The following is a 24,606-nucleotide window of genomic DNA, read 5'->3' as shown; positions in this document are numbered from 1 at the left end:
GAGAATTCGTTCTCTTCGATTCAAGAATCAAGCCCTCTCGCTCGTTATCATTTTGACTAGCTCGGAAACCATATATATAAATCGTAAAATGATAAGAAATATTTAAAAGAAAAGTTAAGAGGGACGGGAGAGGCGCATATACATGTTTGAACAGAAATTATATGGGGGTGATATCAAGGAGAGTGATGCAGCCTGTGTGCGGGAGTTTGTGCTTTTTTTGCCCTTCCTTGAGCACCAGATCCAGGCATCCAGTCAAGCGTTACAAGAAATTACTCGCCGATATTTTTCCTCGATCTCCGGTTCCTGCCTTTCATATCTTTTTTTCTTCTCATATTTTTAGACGCTTGTCGTGAGAATTTGCCTGGAACTGATCAGTATTTTATTTTTGGCATGGTGATTGATAGGGTGAACAGCCAAATGATCGAATGATCAGTAAACTATGTGAATACGCTTCCAAGAATCCGCTTCGTATTCCAAAGGTACGTACAGTTTCATCGACGCTTCGTTCTTTCACGTTTGGAAATCTTTGGTTCTGATAAGATTAAGAATTCATGGCGCTTGATTGTAGTACATTGTTTCTTTATGTGATTCATTTCTGTGAAAAGATTACACTCGTCCTTGTTGGTTTGCTAAAGCCATTGGTTTTCGCTGTTGTTTCTTTGTTTTCGGTTTTAATTAATCAAAGTATAGATCGATGTTCAAAATCTAGTTTTCAATCCTCTGATGATTTGGTTTTAAATCAGATAACAAGTTCATTGGAGCAGAGGCTTTACAGGGATTTGCGAAGTGAGCAATTTCACTCTGTACAAGTTATTGTGTGTGTCTACAGGAAGTTGATGATTTCTTGTAAGGAGCAAATGTGAGTTTCTTTTCATTATATTGAAAGTGAGCATGCAATAAGGTCATATAAAGTACTCTTCTATAGTCCAGGTGCATTAACCCATGCTTGCATTTGCAAGGAAATTCAAGGTTGGTCTTCCATGCATATGATTGTCAGTCATCAAGTCATTAAATGTTCATGCTATGCTAATTTGGGACCAGGATACCTTAGGAGCTAATTTCTCATGTCAAATTGATGAGCACTTTAAGCATATCAATCAAGTAGTTTATATATATATTTGTTGTTATATACTATATTGCAGGCCATTGTTTGCAAGTAGCTTTCTTAGCATTGTACAGATCCTGCTAGATCAAACAAGAATGGACGAGACGCGTGTATTAGGATGCCAAGCTCTATTTGTTTTTGTGAACAATCAGGTAGAAGGTGCTGGTAGATTCTTGCCACTTTGTAGCATAACTTGTTTATTTCAAGAAGTAGGTTCTTTCTAATTGTTCCACTGAAACCCCTCACGCTAATCTTTCACCATTTTTGACTAGCCAGAGGGATGGCACTTATATGTTCAACTTAGATGGATTGATTCCGAAACTTTGTCTTTTAGCTCAAGAAATGGGAGAGGACAGGAGAGTACAACGTTTGCGTTCTGCTGGTCTTCAAACCCTTTCATCAGTGGTAATTTTCTATGACTACTGAAAATTCTTACCTAAATCCCCATTGCTTTCTTTTAGTGATTTCATTTTGACTAATAGTAACCTTATATGCTCTCCTAGTTTTTCTCATGACAATTTCCAAGTTTTGTTTTCTTTCAACTTAGCCTCCCATAATCGATTTAAGTATGAATTTGAGATCCATTTGTGGCCCTTCTTTCCCTAATATTCATTAAGAATTTGGCAGTACTATGATTATTGATTATTTAACAAGATTTATTTTCCCTTGTTACTGTTATTTTAGCCTATAAACAAAAAAGAAGAGCTAATTGTGTAATGAAGTTCGAAGTAATGGCTGAAGGGCAGTTAGGATCTAGATTTACTTTTGTTTTTCCAGGAGTTCAGGTCATAACTAATTGGTTCTGTCAAAATTGCTGGGTGGAAAGAGCAGATGGAGACAGTATGGATTCCATAGATAAGAGAACATCTCAATCCAATTAGGAAACCAATAGTTTATCCCTTAATTTTGCCATTATTTTCTCTTGTCCATCTTTCAATGGATTATTTTGATCTTAGGCATTTTAAAGAATTGATTCATTCCACAATCTTCTAATTATTCTTCTTATAGGTTTGGTTCATGGGAGAGTTCTCTCATGTCTCAGCTGAATTTGATAATGTGAGTTTTCTTGAGACCCTTTACTTAATATATATTTTCATTTTTCTTTTAAATTCTTCTGCCATTCATTTCCATCTCTTGGCACCATGATATGGCACTAAATTGAGAAAAGAATTGGGGTGCTAGGCTTTGGGGATTTTATTTCTTACAGAAACAGTGAGTGCTCACTAAGCTGAAGAAGAACAGGATTAAAATAATCTTGGTGATAAAATGTAGGGTTCCAAGTAATAACCTAGGTGAATTTTCAACAACAAAAAAGTAATTACTGAGTTGAAAGCAATCACATGTATAAGGCTATGACTCCAAACCGAAAAATACCAGAAATTTGGAAATTTTTACTCAATAAAATGAGTATAAAGACATAATAACTTAATTTTCCTCACTTTGCAAAAAAAAAAAAAAGACTTAATCTTACTTCAACTAAGACTCTTATGCCAATGCACCACCTTTGACAAATTAAAGTGGGTGTCAAAACTCTATTTAATGCAAGATTCTTACCCAATTTCATTTAAAATGTATATACGACAATTGTAACTTAAAGATATCAGGGAATCTGCTGACGAAGAACAACTAAAAGAACTAACATAATTTGGTGATAAAATGTAGGGTTCTAATTATTAATTACCTTGGTGAAATTTAAAAAAAAAAAAAAGCAATTACCTAGGTGAAAGCAATCACATATTCACATGTATAAGGCTATGACTCCTAACCGGAAAATACCAGAAATTTGGAACTTTTGCTTAATAAAATGAGTATTAGGACATAATAACTTAATCTTACTCCAACTAAGACTCTTTTGCCAATGCACCACTTTTGACAAATTAAGGAGGGTGTAAAAACTCCATTTAATGCAAGATTTTTACCTAATTTCATCTAGAATGTATATGCTACAATTGTAACTTAAAAATATCAGGGAATCCTATATCCCTATATCAATTTAATAAAAAGTAACCTTAAAGCCGAAAGCAAACTTAGAGCTTTACATGCAGGTAATGGGAAAAGATCATCATCAGGTTGAAATAAAATTTACCGAGTTGCTTTGATCTGTGTGTGTGTGTTATCTACAATAGACATTGTTTCACGGGCTTGTATCTTTTTATGTGTGATGTGCTTCATTTTCCAATATACTTACTCTAAGGCTGCTTTTACTTTTCCCTAAAACACCAGGTCGTGTCAGTGGTCTTGGAAAATTACCGAGGTTTAGAAACATCAGATGCTGATAAGCAAGATACACAGAATGGCTGTGTCAAAGACAGTTTCTCTTCTGCAGATGCCATGACAAGTGTTTCTTGGAGGAGTATAGTGAGTGAGAATGGAGAAGTTCATGTGTCTGTGTAATTGCTCTTGTCACAATTTTTCAATTGCCATAGTCTCTGTACATATGGAATGCTTAATGGCTAATATGCAGTACCTTTTTCCCCCTTATAATTACAGGGAGGAAGCTGAGAATCCCAAATTTTGGTCAAGAGTTTGCCTGCATAACATGGCCAAGTTAGCCAAGGAAGTTACAACTGTCCGACGTGTTTTGGAATCCTTGTTTCGGTTTTTTGATAATGAGGAACTGTGGTCTACCCAAAATGGCGTAGCTCTTTCTGTCTTGCAGGACATGCAATTAATAATAGAGAAATGTGGTACATAGCTTGTTTGATATTGATAAGAGTTTCTTATTTGAAAGCTTAAGCAGCCTTTCTTTCCATTAAAATTAATAGTCATCTTTTGAGTGAATTTTTGGTGTGATTATTAATTGATTGTTTTATTAAATCTGCAGGAGAAAACACACATTTCTTGTTGTCCATCTTAGTAAAGCATCTTGACCACAAGAATGTTTTGAAGAAACCCAGTATGCAGCTACATATTGTGCATGTTGCCACTTCCCTTGCTCGACAAACAAAGGTTCAGCCATCTGTGGCTATAATTGGTGCATTAACTGATATGACAAGACACCTACGCAAAAGCATTCACAGCTCACTTGATGACTCAAATCTGGGAGCTGAGGTGATTCAATACAACCAAAATTTTCGAGCAGTGGTAGATGAGTGCCTTGTTCAGTTATCACATAAGGTGACTTTGTTCTCCACCTCTTCAGCAACTGGTTTATAAAATATCATTTATATTTGTAACATGATTTAACATATCTATAGTTGATGCAAATAGGATTTAACATGTGGCAAAAATAATTACAATCTTAACTCAAGAATACAATATCTTCATGATATTGTAGTTGAACCTTGATAATATTGTTTTAAAGTACATGCAAAACTGAGTTACCTTGTAAAGGCAGGTTGGAGATGCAGGTCCTGTCCTTGATATGATGGCTGTGATGTTGGAGAACATGCCAAACATTACTCTTATGGCCAGAACCTTGATTTCTGCTGTTTACCGTACTGCTCAAATCATGGCATCAATTCCAAATTTGTCATACCAAAACAAGGCAAGACCAAATTTACTGTCTAATTGATTTAGTTATTGTGCAGAAGATTGTGTAGTTTCTATTTTAGTTCCATATATTATTCTCATTCCTTCGAAACACGAAATGTTACAGGCTTTTCCTGAGGCATTGTTTCATTCATTACTTCTAGCAATGGTCTATGCAGACCATGAAACAAGAGTCGGTGCTCACTGCATATTTTCTGTTGTTCTGGTTCCGTCTTCTGTCTGCCCTTGTCCTCCTGCTGCTACTTCTTTTCCAAATAAGGCCACTAAGTTGCAAAAGACACTCTCAAGAACCGTTTCCGTGTTTTCTTCTTCGGCTGCACTCTTTAAGAAGCTGGGTAGGGAAGATAAAGAAAATGCTGTAGACGATAAGGTTGGAAACATCAATGGCATTTCCATGCAAGACAGATTGAACTGTGCTGGTGCTGAGAATGCAAAGATCCAAAACCACTCTATTCTGAACAGGTTGAAGTCAAGTTACAGCCGAGCTTATAGTGTAAAATATTTGAATCCACCAGCTACAATAGAGGATGAAAAATCGATGAGTAATGCGGTTGAAGTTACAGTTAGTATTCATGTTCTGACTTTAAAATTGGCATATCATGCCCAAAATTATTTCTTTTCTTTTATCTGACATGACCTTTCCTTTTCTTACCAACCCATGTCAGGCTTTACCTCTTCGATTAAGCAGTCATCAGATAACCCTTATGCTTTCATCGATTTGGGCACAATCCATCTCTCCTTTAAACACGCCTGAAAATTTTGAAGCAATTGCTCATACCTACAGCCTGGTGTTGTTATTTGCACGGACCAAGGTATTACGTTATTCTTGGCAAACTAGTGACACTATGAATTAAAATTGATAATGGATTTGTTTTATCCTTCCTTTTTCTATGTACTTTCTTATCAAGTTCTTTTGTGCTGTCATACCGAAACAAGGCAAGATCGCATTTACTGTCTAATTAATTTTGTTATTAATATATCTGTGCAGAAGTTTTTACTTTTCTATATAAATATATAAAAATATATTCTAATATAAAAGATGTATATATATATATATATATATATATATATATATATATATAATTTTTTTACTACTTTTTCTGAGATAGATTACGTGTTCATCTTTAGCTATACTTAATAGATAGTCCACTGTTTTCATTCCGTAAGTTTCTTACTACGCATTATATTATGTAGAACTCCTGTAATGAGGCTATGATACGAAGCTTTCAGCTGGCCTTTACCTTAAGAAGCATATCTCTGGGAGGAGGAGGTAGGCCTTTGTTTCCAAATTCGTACATATTATCGCTCTATCTGTTTCAACTCAGCTTCCCAAGAACCTTTAAAATCATGTTATGCTAATTCTAAACAAGGGATACGATTCAAAATATATGGTTGTAAAATTTCAGAGTTTCCTATTAACTCTCCTGGTATATTGAGAATAATGATCTTAAATATGAATAGAACAGTTGAAAGTAATATATAAAGGTATATGTAACTCTATTCTAATTAGAGTTAAAAGAAAAAAGAAATTAGAACCAATTAGGATATTTATGTAGACATATCTTAAATTTTAATTAACCTCTTGATGGCTAATCTTCATTTGATTAGTTGCAACTTTCAAATCCATCTCTTCATTTGATGGAAGTCTTTTGTTTCTTGTTAGGGCCACTGCAGCCGTCACGCCGGAGGTCCCTCTTTATCCTTGCTACATCTATGATCATCTTCTCATCAAAAGCCTACAATATCCCCCCTCTTTTTCCTTGTGTTAAAGCTTCACTTACGGCAAAAACAGTAAGGCAGCAGTATTGCTTGGGATTTTCTTGATTTATTTTCTTAATCTCACTATCTATGTGTTCGTCACATTATCAGATATAAACATTTGAATTCAAAGCTTAGCTAACTTTGTATACTCTGAATTTGTCTTAGGTTGATCCATTTCTAGAGTTGGTTGATGATTGCAAGTTACAGACGGCTAAAACTGAACCAGAGCATCCAGGAAAAGTATATGGATCAAAAGAAGACAATGAAGATGCTTTGAAGTCACTTTCAGGAATAGAAATAGCAGAGAACCAGTCTAAAGAGTCACTTGCAACCATGATAGTGAAGTTTCTTGGCAATTTGTCTGCTGTATGACCCTTATTTGCCTTGCTGTAAAGAATTAGTTGCTTGACATTAAAGACTGAATACTAATATTTAAGATAAATCCGGCAGGAAGTATCATCGAAAATAAGAAACCAGTTGCTTAGTGATTTCATCCCTGATGATGGATGTCCACTTGGAACTTATCTGTCCATGGAGACTCCTGCACAAATATATGAAAATGGATCAATAGATAATCAATCTCCTGAGAAGGCAATTTCTTTTTATCTTCAATTCTTCCCACCTCCTTTTTCTCCTTCTTGAATTTTATACAAGCATATAATATTGTGAATGTGCAGGTTGAGCCTCCATTATTCACGGTTGATGATGATGTTTTGCCTAGTAAATTCGAAAGTAAAACAGGTCCTGATGCACATTTGGCACCTGAACTCCAAAATTTCCTGAGTGTTGATGATCTTCTTGATGCTGTGAGTCATTCTGTTGATTGATGCTATATGTAAATTTCTTGGAATATATATATGTAGGAAAATATAGTTAAACTCAAATATATTTCTAATTTATTTTGCAGCTTTCAGAGACAACAAATCAAGTTGGAAGATCCTCAGTCTCAAGCCCTCCTGACATGCCTTATAGTGAAATGGCTGGACACTGTGAGGCCCTTCTGATGGGAAAGCAGCAGAAGATGTCTACGGTAATGAGTGCTCAACAGAATCAAGAAAGTTCAGTCAGCAATTATGCAAAGGAGGTGCAACCTCATTCTCTTGTTGAATCAAATTATGTGAAGGTACTAACTTGTATAGTGGCTCCCTCAAATATTTCATATTCAAGCAAAATGTTTAATTTGGTTCTTTCCTAAGTAGTATTGAAATAGTGCAAGGACACTTTATAAATTATAATTTAGGGAGTTATTTAGGATTTAGGACACTTCATGATGATGATAATTTCTCTTAATCATCCATAACCCATATGCACTTTGCAGCCTCTTGCACCATCTGTTGACCATAACTATTAATGCCTTAAATACTTTATCCATTCACTATAATTCATCGAAAAACACTTGACTGCAATACTAAATTAGGAGGATGGGAATTTTATTTCTTTAATTGCTTTTATTTTATGTCACTCCCAATACTTGAACTTGTATATTGATTTATCATTACTCTCAAGAGTATCCTATGTACATATATACGTTGTAAAAAAAAAAAAAACATAATTGAGCATATATATATATATATCTAAATCCTAAGTTAGTGATGCATATTGCAACTTGATTTACTGTTGAGATTATTTTGGATTTGCAGAGTGAAAATCCATTTATTGATCAGAATATGGGTGCTGTTTCTTGGAATCAATATGCTGGCACTGCTCTGATGCTTTGTGCAACTGAGTACCACCAACAACCCTATTTTCAGCTTCCTGTATCAAGCCCATACGACCATTTCCTGAAGGCTGCTGGTTGCTGATACTGTAGAAAATGAAACCAAGAATTTTTTTGAGGTTCGAGTTACTGCAGGGAGTAACAGAAGATTAGAATAATACTTACTGCACTCGTGTGCTCTCATGTATAGGATTTGTTGGCACTAGGTAAAGATAACAGCTGATAAATCCATGAGGCTATTACTACTAGCATCGCATACTACATTTTTGATTGTTACATGGCGCAAGCATCAAATCATTGTTATCTCCGGAGATAATGGCATATTGCAACAAGTTCAAAATTTTCTTGCTACATGTATATTCTTATGCATTCATTCCCACAGACTATTTTATTTTTTCTCAATCAGTAATCATAATTTATTAGATCCACTAGAGAAATCAAAACAGCCTCTATAACCTTCATTAATTTCTCCAATTTCTTTCACGTGCTTCTTTGATCTTCAAGAAAATTGAAATAAGCATGTGCTCTTTCATCTGTTAGTCATGAAAGTACTTCTAATTACATCGATTAGTAAATTAGTTAAATTATTCATGCAATTAGAAGGTGATTAGTTCAGTAGTTAGGACTAGTAAATGTAAGTTTCTGCAAGTAATTTTTCCAGTACTCAGTACCAACGTATAAAATTTCCAAAACCTTTCTTTTGTGACTTTGTTCATCGGGTTCTTCACTCTTGATCTTCTTCGACTCAGATATAAACCTAGGTAACTTTTCCGGTATTCAATACCAACATTTAAAATTCCCAAAACCTTTCTTTCGTGATTTTGTTCATCGGGTTCTTCATTTTTAATCAATTTCTTAGTTCAACTCGTATATAAACCCAAATTTAAGTTTCGGCAAATTTCTTAGTTCTTGATTCCTTTGAGTTCAATTTCTTAGGTCGACTCGTATATAAACCCGTTTCTGCAAATTTCATGGTTACAAATAAAAATTGAAAAAAAAGAAGAAGGTAATTTTGTTTATCTAAGGCTTCATCTGGTTGATCCTTTTATTATTTACATTTTACAATCTGCCTTTTATTTTCTGCTTTCTTTTCAATTTTTGCAATCAAAAGCAAAAATCAACTGGAAACTAAACAAATATAATAACTAAAATAAATAGGCATAATGCCTTAATAAGCTCTTAAACTATTCAACAAAATTCAAATGAACTTTGATTCTTTTATTGCATTCAATCAAATTTTTATATTTTTATTTTAGGTCAAATAAGCTCTTATAATTAATGATTGATTAATTACGATTAGTTCAAATGCTATTTATCATTTTATATCCACATGATATTAACATAGTGTTGATGTGAAGAGTGAAAAATATTATATAATCATGTTATTATGTTAAATTAATATATCACGTCATCATCAGTTATAATATATTAATATATTATATCATAATCAATTATGATATTTTAGCATGTTACGTCAATTTTACAAGATATAAAATGATAAATGACATTTAGATTAAGTTAATCATTAATCATAAGAGCTTATTTGACTCGAAATAAAAATATAAAAACATATTTAACTCAAAATAAAAGTATAAGATTTATTTGACTCAAAATAAAACTATAAAAATTTAATTAAACGTAATAAAAATATAAAAATTTATTTAAATTTTTCTAAATAGTTTAAGAACTTTTTGGATATTATGCCAAATAAAAGCAAGCAAAAATGATCTACACTCATATACATGGATGCAAAAAAGGTGTGAGGTAGTTAGCAAGATTTACTACCGAGTTGACAGGCCATGCATCCATCCAACTTTTACCGTTTCAATCCTATGGTCAACACTTGATAAAGGGAGATTATACTGAGAATTGAAAAACACAAAAATTGGATATCGCAAGCCCACACGTTTGGAGCAAAAGTCCAAAAAGACCAAATTACCCGCACTTGGAAGCTTCCAAACTCAACCAACCCATGTCAATCAATCCACTTGTCAATCAATTGAAGCTCCACACGGCACAAAACTATCACTCCACGTGGTGCAAAGATAAGGCACTGGCTTTTTTTTATATATAGTTATAGATACATACTTAAATATTTTAAGCAATATTATTGTTGATTTTACTAATTTTCATGTTCATTCTTTATTTTTATCCCAAATTAGTAAAAATCAAATGATACTATTGCTTTGTAATAAGTTCTTTTTTATTATTTTAACACTCAAATAACTCCATTAGTTATAACAAAAAATATTTTTCACATGATAATTTTAACGATAAAAAATATTTTCTACAGTTTATCTAAACAATCAAGCAAAAATTTAGAATTCTTTTAGTATTCGTACAAAATTTGTTCGTTTTCCATAATTTCTACATACGCAGGATAAATATATAAGTTAACACACAAATATAAGAGTTAAAAAAAAAAGCTTAAAATTCATGTAGAATTAATTCATCACTTCATAATTTTTAAGTTTGTTTTTCCATAGATTCTACATACCTAAAGCAAAAATATTATGCAGGGCAAAGATATAAAGTAACACATAAATATATGAGTGATATTCAAAAAGGTGATGTTGATGTAAAAACAAAAAAAAATTGAAACAGTGAGTTTCTATGCTTTTTGTTTTTTAAAATTAATTTATTTCACTCCTTTATTTTTATTTATGTATTAAAATTTTATATTGTTTGCAGGCAATTACAGAAGATGAAGAAATGAGTCATTTGAACTGTTTCATGTTCGGACTAGTAGTTGCTGTTGAGAATCAAATGAGATGTCGTAAGAATAAGTTTTATATTATAACACATTAATGTATTATTTTACACTTAAAAAGAGTATTCTTTTTACTTTTAATTAACTTTTTTTTTGTATATATTTTGCAGAATGTTGTTGGGGTATAGTTGCTATTGATATTCTTGCTTCCGCTTCAAGAAAAAAATAAGGTGATTTTATTTTGTACTCTCCTCAACAATTACTTGATTGTGAGGATCCAACTAACAAAATTCAAGATAGTTTAGATTGCTATATGCTAACCATTAAGATAACATTATAATGGATGTTGCGTTATGAGATTAGTAAAGAGCAGGACTATCCTTTTGTTGGTAGGAGAACAACTTGTAAGATAGAGGTAAATTAAAATATGTAGTAGAACGAATCATACTCGGCACTGTTGATATATTGGATATGCTAAGTTGTTTATAATGTAGTCTTCTAACTATCCAATCAACCTTAATAGCTGGTTATTAGCTAACCTACATATCAAACTAATAATAAATTATTTTTATATTGTATGTCTTTTCAATTATCAATTAAAAAATTAATTTTTTTCATCTGCTAATTAAATGAAATTTCTATTTTATTATTGTTTCTCTAATGCCAAGATTGAAACTTTATTAATAATAAAGGTTGCCTTTAATTTGGTTTATCATTGGTAAAATCTAATTAAGAAAGTATTATTAAAAAAAGTGTAGAATTCGTGTAGTATTCGTGCTAAATTCGTTCGTTTCTTCATTTTTTTTACATATATAAGGCAAACATATAGGTAATACTTAACAAAAACATGTAGTGGCAAACTCACTTAACAAAAACCTAATTGTTATATATATATATATTAAAACGAGGCTTAATTAGATTTGGATGCTTCTAAAGTAGCATATCTATCCCAACCTATAGCAAAATATTAAGATAGATGATTAAGGGCATTGCATGTCTGGTTGAAACTAAAGTTGTGCATACATTAATGTCACCTCCTTGTCATCTATGTTACATAATAAAAAATTTCATATCAAGAAGGATATTTGTTTGTGACATGGCATTGTATGTATAGTTAGCATTCTTTTCACTATTTTCTCTAGGGATAGATTACATGCTAATTGATTTGTCAAAGATTTTCAAATGCATATTTAATGTTTATAGAGGTTCTTTTCATAGTTTACCATTGATTCCTGTTTGATGGATATAGAAAGGAAACTGTGTAATGTGGTTAGAGAATATTTATTGTTTGTTGTTGAACTCTCCATGTAATTAGGAGACAGGTAGAAATCTTTTTCATAATTTTGCTCTCTTTACACTATTAGCACATCAAACTAGTTCTGATGTTCAACCAATCCTCGTTTATGATGTGCTATTCTTTTGTATTTATGCATATATATGGATGATGTTATCTTGTTTGGTTGCAGAATATGATGTGTTGCTATGAAACTTTGTTTGTGTTGCTAGCTCTGGTAGTGTTGGTAGTGCAACTTGTGAGGTTATTGTCCTGTAACATTGTTTTAAGCGTTTTTGCTGTGTATTGATGGTTATTCACCACAATCGAGTTATATATGGGTAGTTTTACTATAATGTTTTGATAGCCCTTGTTGTAATTCCATCAATAATATATCTATCATACTTTCAAAAAATGCTTAACGTTTTTCAAATGACTCTTTATATGCTGCACTTTATTAGTCTCCTGTTAGCACTATCATCAATCTTTTTCTAAGGTTTTGGTCACCGTATTTGTTCTAAAGTTTTTAATACAATGTTACATCTAATGAACTAAATATTGAGAAAATATCAGTATTCAGATATTACAATATTATTATTATATGTTACATTTTTTTACTCTTTTTAACCTTCTTTATTTGTTTTAGGTTTTTAAAAAATAGAGAAAAATGGCAGCTCATTATGTTGATATAAAAATGAAGATAGTTAAAGCAGTGAGTAATAAAATTTTTGTTTTTTTATCTAATTTTTTTTATTTTTTTATATGTTAAAATTTTATATTGTTTGCAGGCGCTTCTGAAAAAGAAAGATAAACACCACTTAAATTTCTATTTGTTTGGATTGGTCACCTCGTGAGAGACCAAAGGAATTGTCGTAAGTTCTATAACACAATAATCTATTGTTTTACTCATACAAAAAAAATTAATGTATTTATTTCATTTTTATTATTTGTTTTCTTGTATTTTACAGAATGTTGTTGGTCAATGGTTGTTTCTGATAATGTTGCTTTGGTTTTAAAAAAAATATCGAGAAGATTTTACATTGAACTCTCCTCATCAGTTATTGGATTGTGTGGATCCAACTTGTAAAGATCAAGATTCTTCAGGCTATTATATGCTCACTATCAATCAAGCGTTTAGGTGAATGCCAATTCATGGGTTTACAAGGAGCAAGATTATCCTTATGTTGGTAGGAGAGGAAATTGCAGAGAAAAGGTAAAACAAAAATAATATAAATTAATGTTTATATTTACATATACTTATTTTTATGTTTTTCTTATTTTTTTTGTACTTACATTATTTTTTATTTTTAAGATTACTCATCATTATATAATGGAGTCATACGAAAAAATTTCAGATGAAGATGATTTTCAAAAAGAACTTTTCCAAAAGCTGATGTTGCACCCCATAGCAACAGTAGGATATGTATTTGAAGATTTTCTGAAGCTTAGAGATGTGAGTTAATTATATTAGAAAAAGTTACTAAATATTTTGTTATTTTAAAAAATTATTTATTATTTTTAACTAATTACAAAATTTTTATATTTTTTTTCAATATTAATTTATTTCATTTCTTTTATTTGGACATGCATATATTTTATTTAACTCATAAATTATTTTTTTAATTAGAAAATTTATTCAGGTCCAAAATATTCCCCAACAAAATATTATGGACTTCATGCAATACAAATTGTTGGATATGGTTATAATCCAGATGAAAATAAGCATTACTTTTATATCCAAAGTTCGTGGGGAGAAACATTGGGAGTAAATGGGTGGGTAAAGTTGATAGAAATGTCATGTTAAAGCATTTGTATTTGAAAGGAAAATTCAGACCTTTAGTTTATAGAGCCTTGTATGCAATAGTTGTAAGTACGCAAAAGGAGAATAAGAGAAGAAATATGAAACAAAGATCTAAGTAGTATTGATTATGATAGTTTTGTGAGTTGTGAAGAAGTAAGAGTAATGATGACTCATGTAAGACGGGAAATGGATACGAGGCAAACTTTCTATAATAAAACCGAATGCTTTTGTGAGTAGTTTGGTTTTTTTTTTTCTAATTTCATTCAGCATTTCTAAGCTAAATACTTTTTAGTTGTGCATATTACGTGCATGTCGGTATGCTATTAAATTCTCATGAATACATTAGCTTTTGCTAATCTTCACGAGTTTAAGTTTTCTTCATCATATTTATGTTCGAGTATAGGAATATTGCTTTTGATTAATGACGGGGCCATAATTTATTCTTCAACCATAATTTTTTTAAAAAACAAAAATACCTTAAAATAAAAAACCATAAAAAGAAACAAAAAGTTCTCTTCCTTTCTTCTTGTCTCTCTACCCTCCTCTTTTCTCCTCTATATTCTCAAACCTCTTTCCATTTTTCTTCATCCTTTATCATTCACAAAAAGAACAAAAAAACTCCATTGTCCTCCACCATTTTTCACTCTATAATTTTTTTCTCTAAACCATTTTTTGCAACTACCAAGGTTGTTGGTTTCAAAAACTATCAACTTAGTCAAACAAGGTAAGATTTTAAGTTTTTAACTTCCATATCATGGGTTTCAAGTTTTAAAGTTTTCCTTTCTAATTGGCACTGCTTTTTCGCCTTTAAAAAGTTATTTTCAAACTTGGCTTACCAAGGTAAGAAATTATTAAATTTTAGTTTTAAAGTTTACAAGCTTAAGGTTTGGAAAGGAAGTGGAACAGACTTTAAAGCTAGAAAGAGTTTTGTTAAGATCTTAAGTTGGTATTGTGATTATTACATGATGTTCTGAATGTATGAGGATATTAATTATTGTTAATCATTTTAAGTTCGATTGAAAACTTCGACATTTTATTTTGTAGAAGGCTTGATTGACTGGAAAGGCTAAAGAAATAGTACCTCTACATTGTGAGCAAATTTATACCTATTAAAAAATTATTTTGATATATTTATAAGCATGTTTTGATGATTGAGCATTGAATATTGGTCTTGTTTAGCCTCAATGATAAGCATTGGCTATAATCAGCCTAAAAGTTTTCTATGTTACAAATCACATCCAAAAAAGAAATTATAAACACTCAAGTAAATGGATAGAGATGAGGTGTTTTTACAAAAAAAAACTGTTAGAGAGAAAATGAGACTTGAACTAGTAGTGTAAGAGAAAAACAAAAGAGAGCTTGAGAAAAGAAGAATAAGAGCAATACACGACGTTTGGTCTTTCATTTAGTCGATAATAAAGTCCTATACAAGAGAGGGAAAAATAAACAAAACGACAAAAAGACAACATTAAGCCATTAACCGCGAGCACTACCGAGCCTATAACCTTGTATGTGATACCAAACTATGCGATAACACTTGACTTTTATTGCTTGTATGTGATACCCAACTATGCCATAACACGTGTCTTTTACTGCTCCCATTACGCAACGGAGGAAATTAACATAAAAAGAAAAATTAAATAGTATTAAAATATTATAATAAAACAAACAATTTTATTGGAGTCATGTGACTTCATTTTCCTTATTTGAATGCGGAGATTGGCACTAATCAATAATATCCCGCTCGAGGACAAACTCCATAAACACTAGTAACCAAGCTCTGTGCAGAATCAAATACCAAATATTTCAACAACATATCAAAATAAAAATCCCTTTGATATTCCTTATTAATGAAAATTGTAAAGTACTTTAATTAAACAAAACAGTCAAACAAAAGAGCATGACTTCTTATTTTTACAGGAAAACATTAACAAAAAAAAAACACTAATATGATCAATTGATAAAAAAACGAATACATAATTCCATTGGATTTGGAAAAAAATAATTGTAGTTCTAAGAAATTTGAAAAAATAATCCGTATTTCTTGAAATTCAATTCTTCCTCGTAATTGCTAATTAACAATTAGCAAAGATATTTTAAAAAAATCCACAAATCTAAAATTACACACCATAGACTTACAGCTTAATAAAAAATTAAATAACAAACAGTGTTGAATTACCTCAAGTAGTAGCAGGCTTAATCCTACACTCTAACACCTCATCATTCGGCTCAAGATTTTGATATGAAATGCCACTAAAATATAAACCTTGAAAGGTTTCAATCTTTCCATTGTCAACATCTTTGGCCTTGAAAGTAAGATAAAACTTAACACCAGCACAAACTTGTACATTTGTCTTAAGAAGCTCAAGCAGTAGCAAGCTTAATCCTACACTCTAACACCTCATCATTCGGCTTAAGAGTTTCATATGGAATGCCACCAAAATACAAACCTTAAAAGGTTTCAATCTTTCCATTGTCAACATTTTTAGCCTTGAAAGTAAGATAAAACTTAACACCAGCACAAACTTGTACATTTGTCTTAAGAAGCTTTAAAAACTTGAAATTTGTATGCTACACGTAAATCAATCAAAATATATTTTAATTTTGCCACATATAACAAAGTATTGATTTAATATGATATTGAAAAGAGAAAACATACATTTTGTTCATTGAAGTAGCTTATAGTTTTCTCCGCATATGGAGTTAATTTATAGTGCTCAGCTTGACCAAGTTTTACCGGAGTAATCAAACCGATCACCAAACCAGGATAATCATCAACATCATAGCCCTATAACAAAGTAAAAAAAACAAAACACTAAATTTGAGAAAAAAAAAGTAAAAAATTGGCTCATACCCCTGTGGCTGCCACTTGTGCACAATATTTTCTCATGTTCTCGGTACTCATATCTGCTTCACCATAATATAATACATCTAATCTGGCCATTTCTTCTTGATTATTTTAGCATTATTGCTGCTTAGTAGTTGCACTATTATTGCACGATATTGAAAAAAATGTGTTTTTTTTAATATTTCAAGACGAACAATAAAAAAAAAATACTTTGATATATATAGTTTGATATCAACTGCTGGAAGAAAGTCATCAAACTAACCACCCGATCAGTCAAATGACCAGCAGTAGATTATGTTAACTAATCCAATGCAGCTTTAGCAAATCCAATGCAACTTAGATAAACTACAACTCCTTTACGAATATTAATTAAAAAACAAACACTATAGACATAAAATGCAAGGCTACTAAATGTCTGAAAATAAATACAACTTAAAACAAATAGTCTCATGAATCATTAGCACGTGACCACTTTAATATCTCGCTCAGAGACAAACTCCATAAACACTGGTAACCAAGCTCTGTGCAGAATCAAATACCAAATATTTCAACAGCATATCAAAATAAAAATCCTTTTGATGTTCGTTACTAATGAAAATTGTAAAGTACTTTAATTAAACAAAATAGTCAAACAAAATAGCATGACTTCATATTTTTACAGGAAAACATTAACAAAAAAAAAAAACACTAATATGATCAATTGATAAAAAAACGAATACATAATCCCATTGGATTTGGAAAAAAATAATTGTAGTTCTAAGAAATTTGAAAAAATAATTCGTATTTCTTGAAATTCAATTCTTCCTCGTAATTGCTAATTAACAATTAGCAAAGATATTTTAAAAAAATCTACAAATCTAAAATTACACACCATAGACTTACAACTTAATAAAAAATTAAATAACAAACAGTGTTGAATTACCTCAAGCAGTAGCAGGCTTAATCCTACACTCTAACACCTCATCATTCGGCTCAAAATTTTCATCTGGAATGCCACTAAAATACAAACCTTGAAAGGTTTCAATCTTTTCATTGTCAACATATTTGGCCTTAAAAGTAAGATAAAACTTAACACCAGCACAGACTTGTACATTTGTCTTAAGAAGCTCAAGTAGTAGCAAGCTTAATCCTACACTCTAACACCTCATCATTCGACTTAAGATTTTCATCTGGAATGCCACTAAAATACAAACCTTGAAAGGTTTCAATCTTTCCATTGTCAACATCTTTGGCCTTGAAAGTAAGATAAAACTTAACACCAGCACAAACTTGTACATTTGTTTTAAGAAGCTCTAAAAACTTGAAATTTGTATGTTGCACGTAAACCAATAAAAATATATTTTAATTTTGCCACATATAACAAAGTATTGATTTAATGTGATACTGAAAGGAGAAAACATACATTTTGTTCATTGAAGTAGCCTATAGTCTTCTCTGCATATGGAGTTAATTTCTAGTACTCAGCTTGATCAAGTTTTATTGGAGTAATCAAACCGATCGCAAAACCAGGATAATCATCAACATCATAGCCCTGTAACAAAATAATCAAGTAAAAAAAACAAAACACTAAATTTGAGAAAAAAAAGTAGAAAATTGGCTCATACCCTTGTGGCTGCCACTTGTGCACAATATTTCATCATGTTCTCGATACTCATATCTGCTTCACCATAATATAAAACATCTAATCTGGTCATTTCTTCTTCGAGATTGCACGGGTATGAAGCCATTGAAAAGAATTCAAAAATCCTAACAAAATATTATAAAATCAAAATCAAATTAATGAGAATAAATAAAAAAGTGAAAGGTTAAAAGCAGATGTAAAAGAAGTAGAAACAAAAAGAAATCAATTAAGCAAACTTTAGTCTCATAACATAACTGACGTTTTGAACATTAAAAGGTAATCAAGATTTTTACACTCACAAAGTTTAAAGAAAATCACGCATAAAAAATAATGCCTAATATCAAATCCATTGCATTCAAAATTAGGTTATCACAAAAATAATTCAAGGTTGATACACAATTGAAATATCAGAATAAAACCATTGCAAAAACACTTAATCATCATCAAGAAAGGGATATACCAAAGACCTGATTCATAGGATAATGATTAGGAAATACCAAGGACCCGATTCGCAGGATAATGATTAGGTTTTATCCAAGAAACAAAAACCTAATTATATAACAAAATTCTAATTATATATAATAAAATGAGATCTAATTAGATGATGACATCTGTCCAAGAAGATAAATACGGAATTCAAGAAGAGCATTAGCAATACCTAACGAGGATGACATCGGTTCAAGAAGGTAGATATTCAGTTCAAGAAGGTAGGTATGAAATTCTTTTAATTGTCGAGATTATTTTCGAAAATGATGACATCAGTTCAAGAAGGGAGGATTGATCACGTAAAAAGGAGAGAGAAAGAGAACGATTAAGCAGGAAAAGTTGAACCATGACGGAGGCGCAAAGGAAAAGGCGACAACCACAGTTGAACAATGTGTTCAATTTTGTAATTTCCTCTACTTTGATCAATTTATTGTTATACTCACATTTTTAACAAGTTTTTGATTTATCGAAATGTTGATGAATTTTTAATCTTGATATTGGTTTTGCTTTTGTAATTGAAATATCTAAATTTCATATTTCATATTAATGAAATCTGAATTAAATTTTTTATTTATAATTGGATATGAATACATCAAAAATAAAAAATAGATAAAGAAAAAGAAATCTAAAAAAATATGAAAGGTGAAAAACAATAAATATAATAACACAAAATATAAGTACAAATAACAAAGTTTTTATCAAGTACAAGAAACTCATATAACATCAACTCAGTTCCTCAAATCGTCCACCAATCTGATTGAAAACAAAGTCTCCAATTAAAATGAATAACATTATAAAAATTATAGATTTTTTCAATTAATCAAAACAATCAAATAGATAAAAATAAAAAAATTTCTCAAAAACTTCTTATTTGTGAAAGAAAACATTAACAAAAAATGCTTAATTAATAAACATCAATCCATCACAAACGAATTTTCCTAAAAACAAGGAACCAATAATTCGGTTGGGATTGTTAAAGAGCTCAGAATGCTTGTAGTTCGAATTGAAATGAAATATCTCGTGATCATTTTTGTTGAATTTCCTCAAGAAGTAATAGGCTTAATCCTACACTCTCCCACCTCATCGTTGGGCTCAAGATTTTCCCCTAGAATGCCTCTCCAATACAAACCTTAAAAGGTTTCAATATTTCCATTGTCAACATCTTTGACCTTAAAAGTAAGAGAATACTTAACACCACAACAAGCTTGTACATTTGCCTTAAGAAGCTCTAGAAATTTGAAATTTGCATGCTGCATGAAATCCAACAAAAATATCTTTTAATTAATTTTGCAAACAAGTATTAATTTAATATGATATTGAAAGAAGGAAAGATACATTTTGTTCATTGAAGTAGTTTATAGCCTTTTCTGCATATGGGGTGAGTTCCTCGTGAGTGAGTTCCTCGTGATCAGCTTGAGTGAGTTGTATGTTAAAAATCTTACCGATCGCAAAACCAGGGTAATCATCAACATCATATCCCTGAAACAAAATAATCAAGTCAAAGAAAACAAAAAATAAATTCAAAAGAAGCACAACGAGTAGAAAATTGACTCATACCCCTGTGGCTTTCACTTGTTCATTATATTTCCTTAAGTCAGCGTTACTTATATCTGCTTCACCGTAGTATAATTCATCTAATCTAGCCTCATCAGAATCAGAATCCGATGGGTAAGCCATTGAGAAGAACAAAAAAATCCTAACAAAATATTGCAAAATAAAATTAAAAAAAAGGTGATTCATACAATTGATTAAATCCAATTTTTAAGCAAATAAAAGCAATGATTCATACACAAGCGAAAGGTAAAATCAAATTCAACCATATACAACTACTTGATTGATAAAGGAGATTAAATAAGGGATATACCAAAAACCTAATCGGCAAGAGAGAGATGAAGGCTTTAAAATTTAAATTCTCAAGACAAAACCTGTTTGGCAAAGGCAAAAGGTTAGGTAATAATTTAATTAATTTTGCCAATTAAAGATTTAATAACCTTTTGAGCCCATCAATCCAAAACCAGTCCACCATCGCAAGGCCCAAATGACTTCTACTCTATATTTCTTTTCAGGCACCAAAACGGCGCGCGGCGCAAGTGTTCCAGTGCTAGGACTTAATCTTCAACCAACTAATCGAATGCATTTTCGAGCTCATTCTCTGTGTCTGTCTGTCTGTCTGGAATCTTCTTCGATTGTTTCAAAAAGCAAGCAGATTCACTCAATTTCTCTTTACCTCCAGTTTGCTTCAGATCTTCTCTTCGTAAGTAGCTATTCTAACAAATTTTTGGGATTGGTCCTTGCTTAAATTTTGAAACAATACAGAAAAAAAAATCAAGTCAAACTGAAGCCCCAAGTTTTGTGAAGCTCAGTTGTGTTTATTTGGTGTTTGAATCTAATTGAATATCTGGGATCTTGGTATTTTCCTTTATTGCGGAAAGATTCGTGCCGTTTGATCAATTTATGTGCTGATTGATGTTTGTTGTAATATGGGTGTGCAGAATTTCTGAGAAGTCGTCTTTGCGTAGTGAATATTAGTAATGGAGGATGTTAAGGAGCAGCCAAGTCAATCCCATGGTAATTTTTCAAGCTATAACATTTCTTTCTGGATATTGGATTGTTTGAATTTTTGGTGAAGCACTTCTTGGAATTTGGAAATGTTTGTTATTCATAAATTTAACTTTTTTATCCGAAGTGATAGGATTCCCGTTGCATTGTATCAAGTTCCTTGTATCAATGTTTTCTCTTTCAATGACAGTTTTCGTTTTGTAGATTTATTTTCCAATGGTTTGATCACTGAGTTGTTTCTGTGTATTATATCAATAATGTTCTTCATTTTAGTTTTTAATACTTACTTCATAAGTATCATGTTATGTTCTTCACAGGTCAAGATGATGAGAATGAAATTGTCACTGAAAATACTGCATTTGTGCATGGGGAACCAACTCAGGATGCTAGTGGACCTCCAAAAGTTGATTCCGAGGTGGAAATTTTACATGAAAAAGTAACAAAGCAAATCATTAAGGAAGGGAATGGTCAGAAGCCATCAAAGTATTCAACTTGCTTCTGTAAGTAACTGAAACTCGTGAATTGTTGCTTCTTATCTCTCTTTGGCCATGCCTTTCATTGATTATATGAAAAGCTGAATTTTTTTTGTTACAAACAATCGCTAGTTATTGGTATAAAACCAACATTTGTTATGGTTTGATCTGGTCTAACTTTCAGTTTAATGTTTGGTGTTGATTACACCTTCACTGCCTCCAACTGGATGCATGAATCTTGTATCTGAGCTTTCTCCCAATATTTTGTTGAAGCTATACTAATGAGTAGTCATTATCCTATGAGGTTATATTACATGTAGGTCAGTGGTGGGTTTGATTGAGACAGCTTAATGGACTATGGTTAGTTTTAACTGAGCTTTAGAGTGTAATGTCACTGGCTAACCATGGCAATTTAGTCATGTACTAGTTGATGAGAAATTTTGCCAGTTCTTTTAATTTAGAACATTAACAGAACAAATGCTATTCGGGTAATTGTAGATGTTTAGTCTAATGATTAATGTTGAACTTCTACTGCTATTTGCTTTGCAAAGTTGTTACTTAGAAGTCTCATGGGAGGTCAAGGAGTTATGTTGTTTCTGTTACGTATCCTATACATCTGAGTAACTTCAACTATGAAATAGTGCACTACAGGGGATGGGCTGAAACCACCCAGCATAAATTTGAAGACACATGGCATGAACAACAACCACTTGAAATGGTTTTAGGAAAAGGTATCTGTTTGATTTTACACTTTTCTTTTTTGTTTATATGGTTAAAATACATATTGAATGTAGTTTCGAACGTGTTTCACTGGAACCATTTATATAACTAATCATGATAAGTAACTGCTTTAATGGTGTCTTGTCTATTGGGCATCTTATGAAATCTTAATGGTTTACGGTGGTGGCAGAGAAAAAAGAAATGACTGGTTTGGCTATTGGTGTCTCAAGCATGAAGTCGGGTGAACGTGCGCTGTTACATGTGGGATGGGAATTAGGTTATGGAAAAGAAGGAAGTTTTTCTTTCCCAAATGTTCCACCTATGGCAGACTTATTATATGAGGTTGAGCTTATTGGTTTTGATGAAACTAAAGAAGTAAGTTGCTATCTTGTGGTTTTACAAGAAAACCAAGTATTTTTACATGTGGATCTTCAAATTGTTTAAATCAGCCTTTTCCATATGATGCTAATGAAATGCATCTCTTGGTGAGGCACTATTTCAATAGGGAAAAGCTCGTGGTGACATGACTGTAGAGGAAAGGATTGGTGCAGCCGATCGAAGAAAGATGGACGGGAATGCTTTATTTAAGGAGGATAAGCTAGAGGAGGCGATGCAACAGTATGAAATGGTTACACACTTCTGTTCCTTGAATACTAGCATCTGATATCATACCAATTTTTCTTTTTTTATTCTCTTTCTTAGTTATTTTGGCAAGTTCTCATGGTTACTCCTCTCTTTTTCTCATGCTAGGCCATAGCATATATGGGTGATGACTTTATGTTCCAGTTATTTGGGAAGTATAGAGACATGGCTTTAGCTGTCAAAAATCCATGTCATCTCAACATGGCAGCTTGTCTGATAAAGCTTAAGCACTATGAAGAAGCCATTGGACAGTGCTCCATGGTAAGTACACATTCCAGCTGACATCGTCCCTTTTCTATTTAAATATCTTCTGAAAGTTTGCTGATCTGTAATTTTGCAAGTCACCATGTATAGGTTTATATGGAAATCTTGAAAAATACAGGCCTTAGATATCTGTAATTGTCTCCAAAGGTTTGATCCTTGTTTTGCTGGATTGTGAACGAGAAAGTGATTAACTTGTAGGGGCTCAGTTCATTTCTTGGAAAGAATTGGTCTAATAAATTAGATTGCTGGTATTTTCCATCTTTTTTCTTTCATACTTCCAAGAGAGTGACTTTAGGTCTTTTGTGTCTCAATCCGGTGTTTAGGAAATTAACAGCTGTTATGAAGCAGCTTGTGTAATGATTCTATTGGTTTGGTTGAGACAGATGTAATATGGTAAAGCACATTTAAACCTAGACAAATGTATATGTCTTTAGCTTAGTGGCTTCTTACAACACTCGGCCAGTTCAATTGAAATTCCACGCCTTGAATGTATATGTCTTTTGTTGAGTGGCTTCTTACGCACTTGGCCAGTTTATTTCTTTAAGATACTTGGATTGAAATTCATCTGCATGTTTGTGGACATGATTTTTTGGTTTTTTAACAAGATCCTCACTTGGCTTTCAGGTATTGGCGGAAGATGAAAACAATGTGAAAGCTATGTTCAGACGGGGAAAGGCCAGAGCAGAACTTGGGCAAACAGAAGCTGCACGGGAAGACTTTCTAAAGGCTCGCAAATATGCACCTCAAGACAAAGCAATTGCAAGGGAGTTGCGCCTGCTTGCAGAACATGACAAGGCTATATACCAGAAGCAAAAAGAGTTTTATAAAGGAATTTTTGGACCTAGACCTGAACCTAAACCCAAGAGAACCAATTGGCTAATCTTCTTGTGGCAATGGCTTGTGTCCCTATTCTATCGCATCATCAGGCGTGAAAGAGTCAAAGCCGATTAATTTAAGCTCTGAATTACCAAAAACGAATACTTAAATCTAAGCTTCGAATTATTTTGTTAGTTATTGGAAAAAGCTCTAGTTGACTTTCTGCTTTGACATCTTAGATGTTTCTGTTGGTGTTCAAGATGACTCCGCTAAATGTTTCAGTGCTAATACACGCTTTTCTGAAACTCACCAATGTAT

General features: G+C 32.0%; 2 protein-coding genes across 2 annotated transcripts; both read left to right on the top strand.

Moving 5' to 3' along the window:
- Positions 1-161: 161 nt before the first annotated feature.
- On the top strand, positions 162-24,511 carry LOC18614610 (protein SEMI-ROLLED LEAF 2). Its single transcript, XM_088808332.1, is given in 20 exon segments — positions 162-299; positions 405-479; positions 744-859; positions 1,143-1,257; positions 1,382-1,510; positions 2,114-2,161; positions 3,329-3,495; positions 3,596-3,792; positions 3,930-4,222; positions 4,443-4,592; positions 4,704-5,159; positions 5,263-5,409; positions 5,792-5,867; positions 6,261-6,388; positions 6,524-6,724; positions 6,809-6,949; positions 7,036-7,164; positions 7,266-7,481; positions 24,097-24,214; positions 24,217-24,511. Coding segments are annotated over 20 exon segments (3,087 nt in total). The 3' UTR covers positions 24,264-24,511.
- Positions 20,892-23,490, top strand: TWD1 (FKBP-type peptidyl-prolyl cis-trans isomerase family protein). Its single transcript, XM_007052436.3, has 7 exons — positions 20,892-21,068; positions 21,307-21,382; positions 21,691-21,873; positions 22,488-22,577; positions 22,757-22,941; positions 23,072-23,194; positions 23,317-23,490. The coding sequence occupies exons 2-7, from the start codon at positions 21,346-21,348 to the stop codon at positions 23,488-23,490; spliced, it is 792 nt and encodes a 263-aa protein (XP_007052498.2). The 5' UTR covers positions 20,892-21,068; positions 21,307-21,345.
- Positions 24,512-24,606: the final 95 nt, after the last annotated feature.

This window comes from Theobroma cacao, chromosome 1 (genome assembly GCF_053813885.1).
Source record: "Theobroma cacao isolate CCN51 chromosome 1, ASM5381388v1, whole genome shotgun sequence".
NCBI lineage: Eukaryota > Viridiplantae > Streptophyta > Magnoliopsida > Malvales > Malvaceae > Theobroma > Theobroma cacao.
This window is presented reverse-complemented; position numbering and strand designations above follow the sequence as displayed.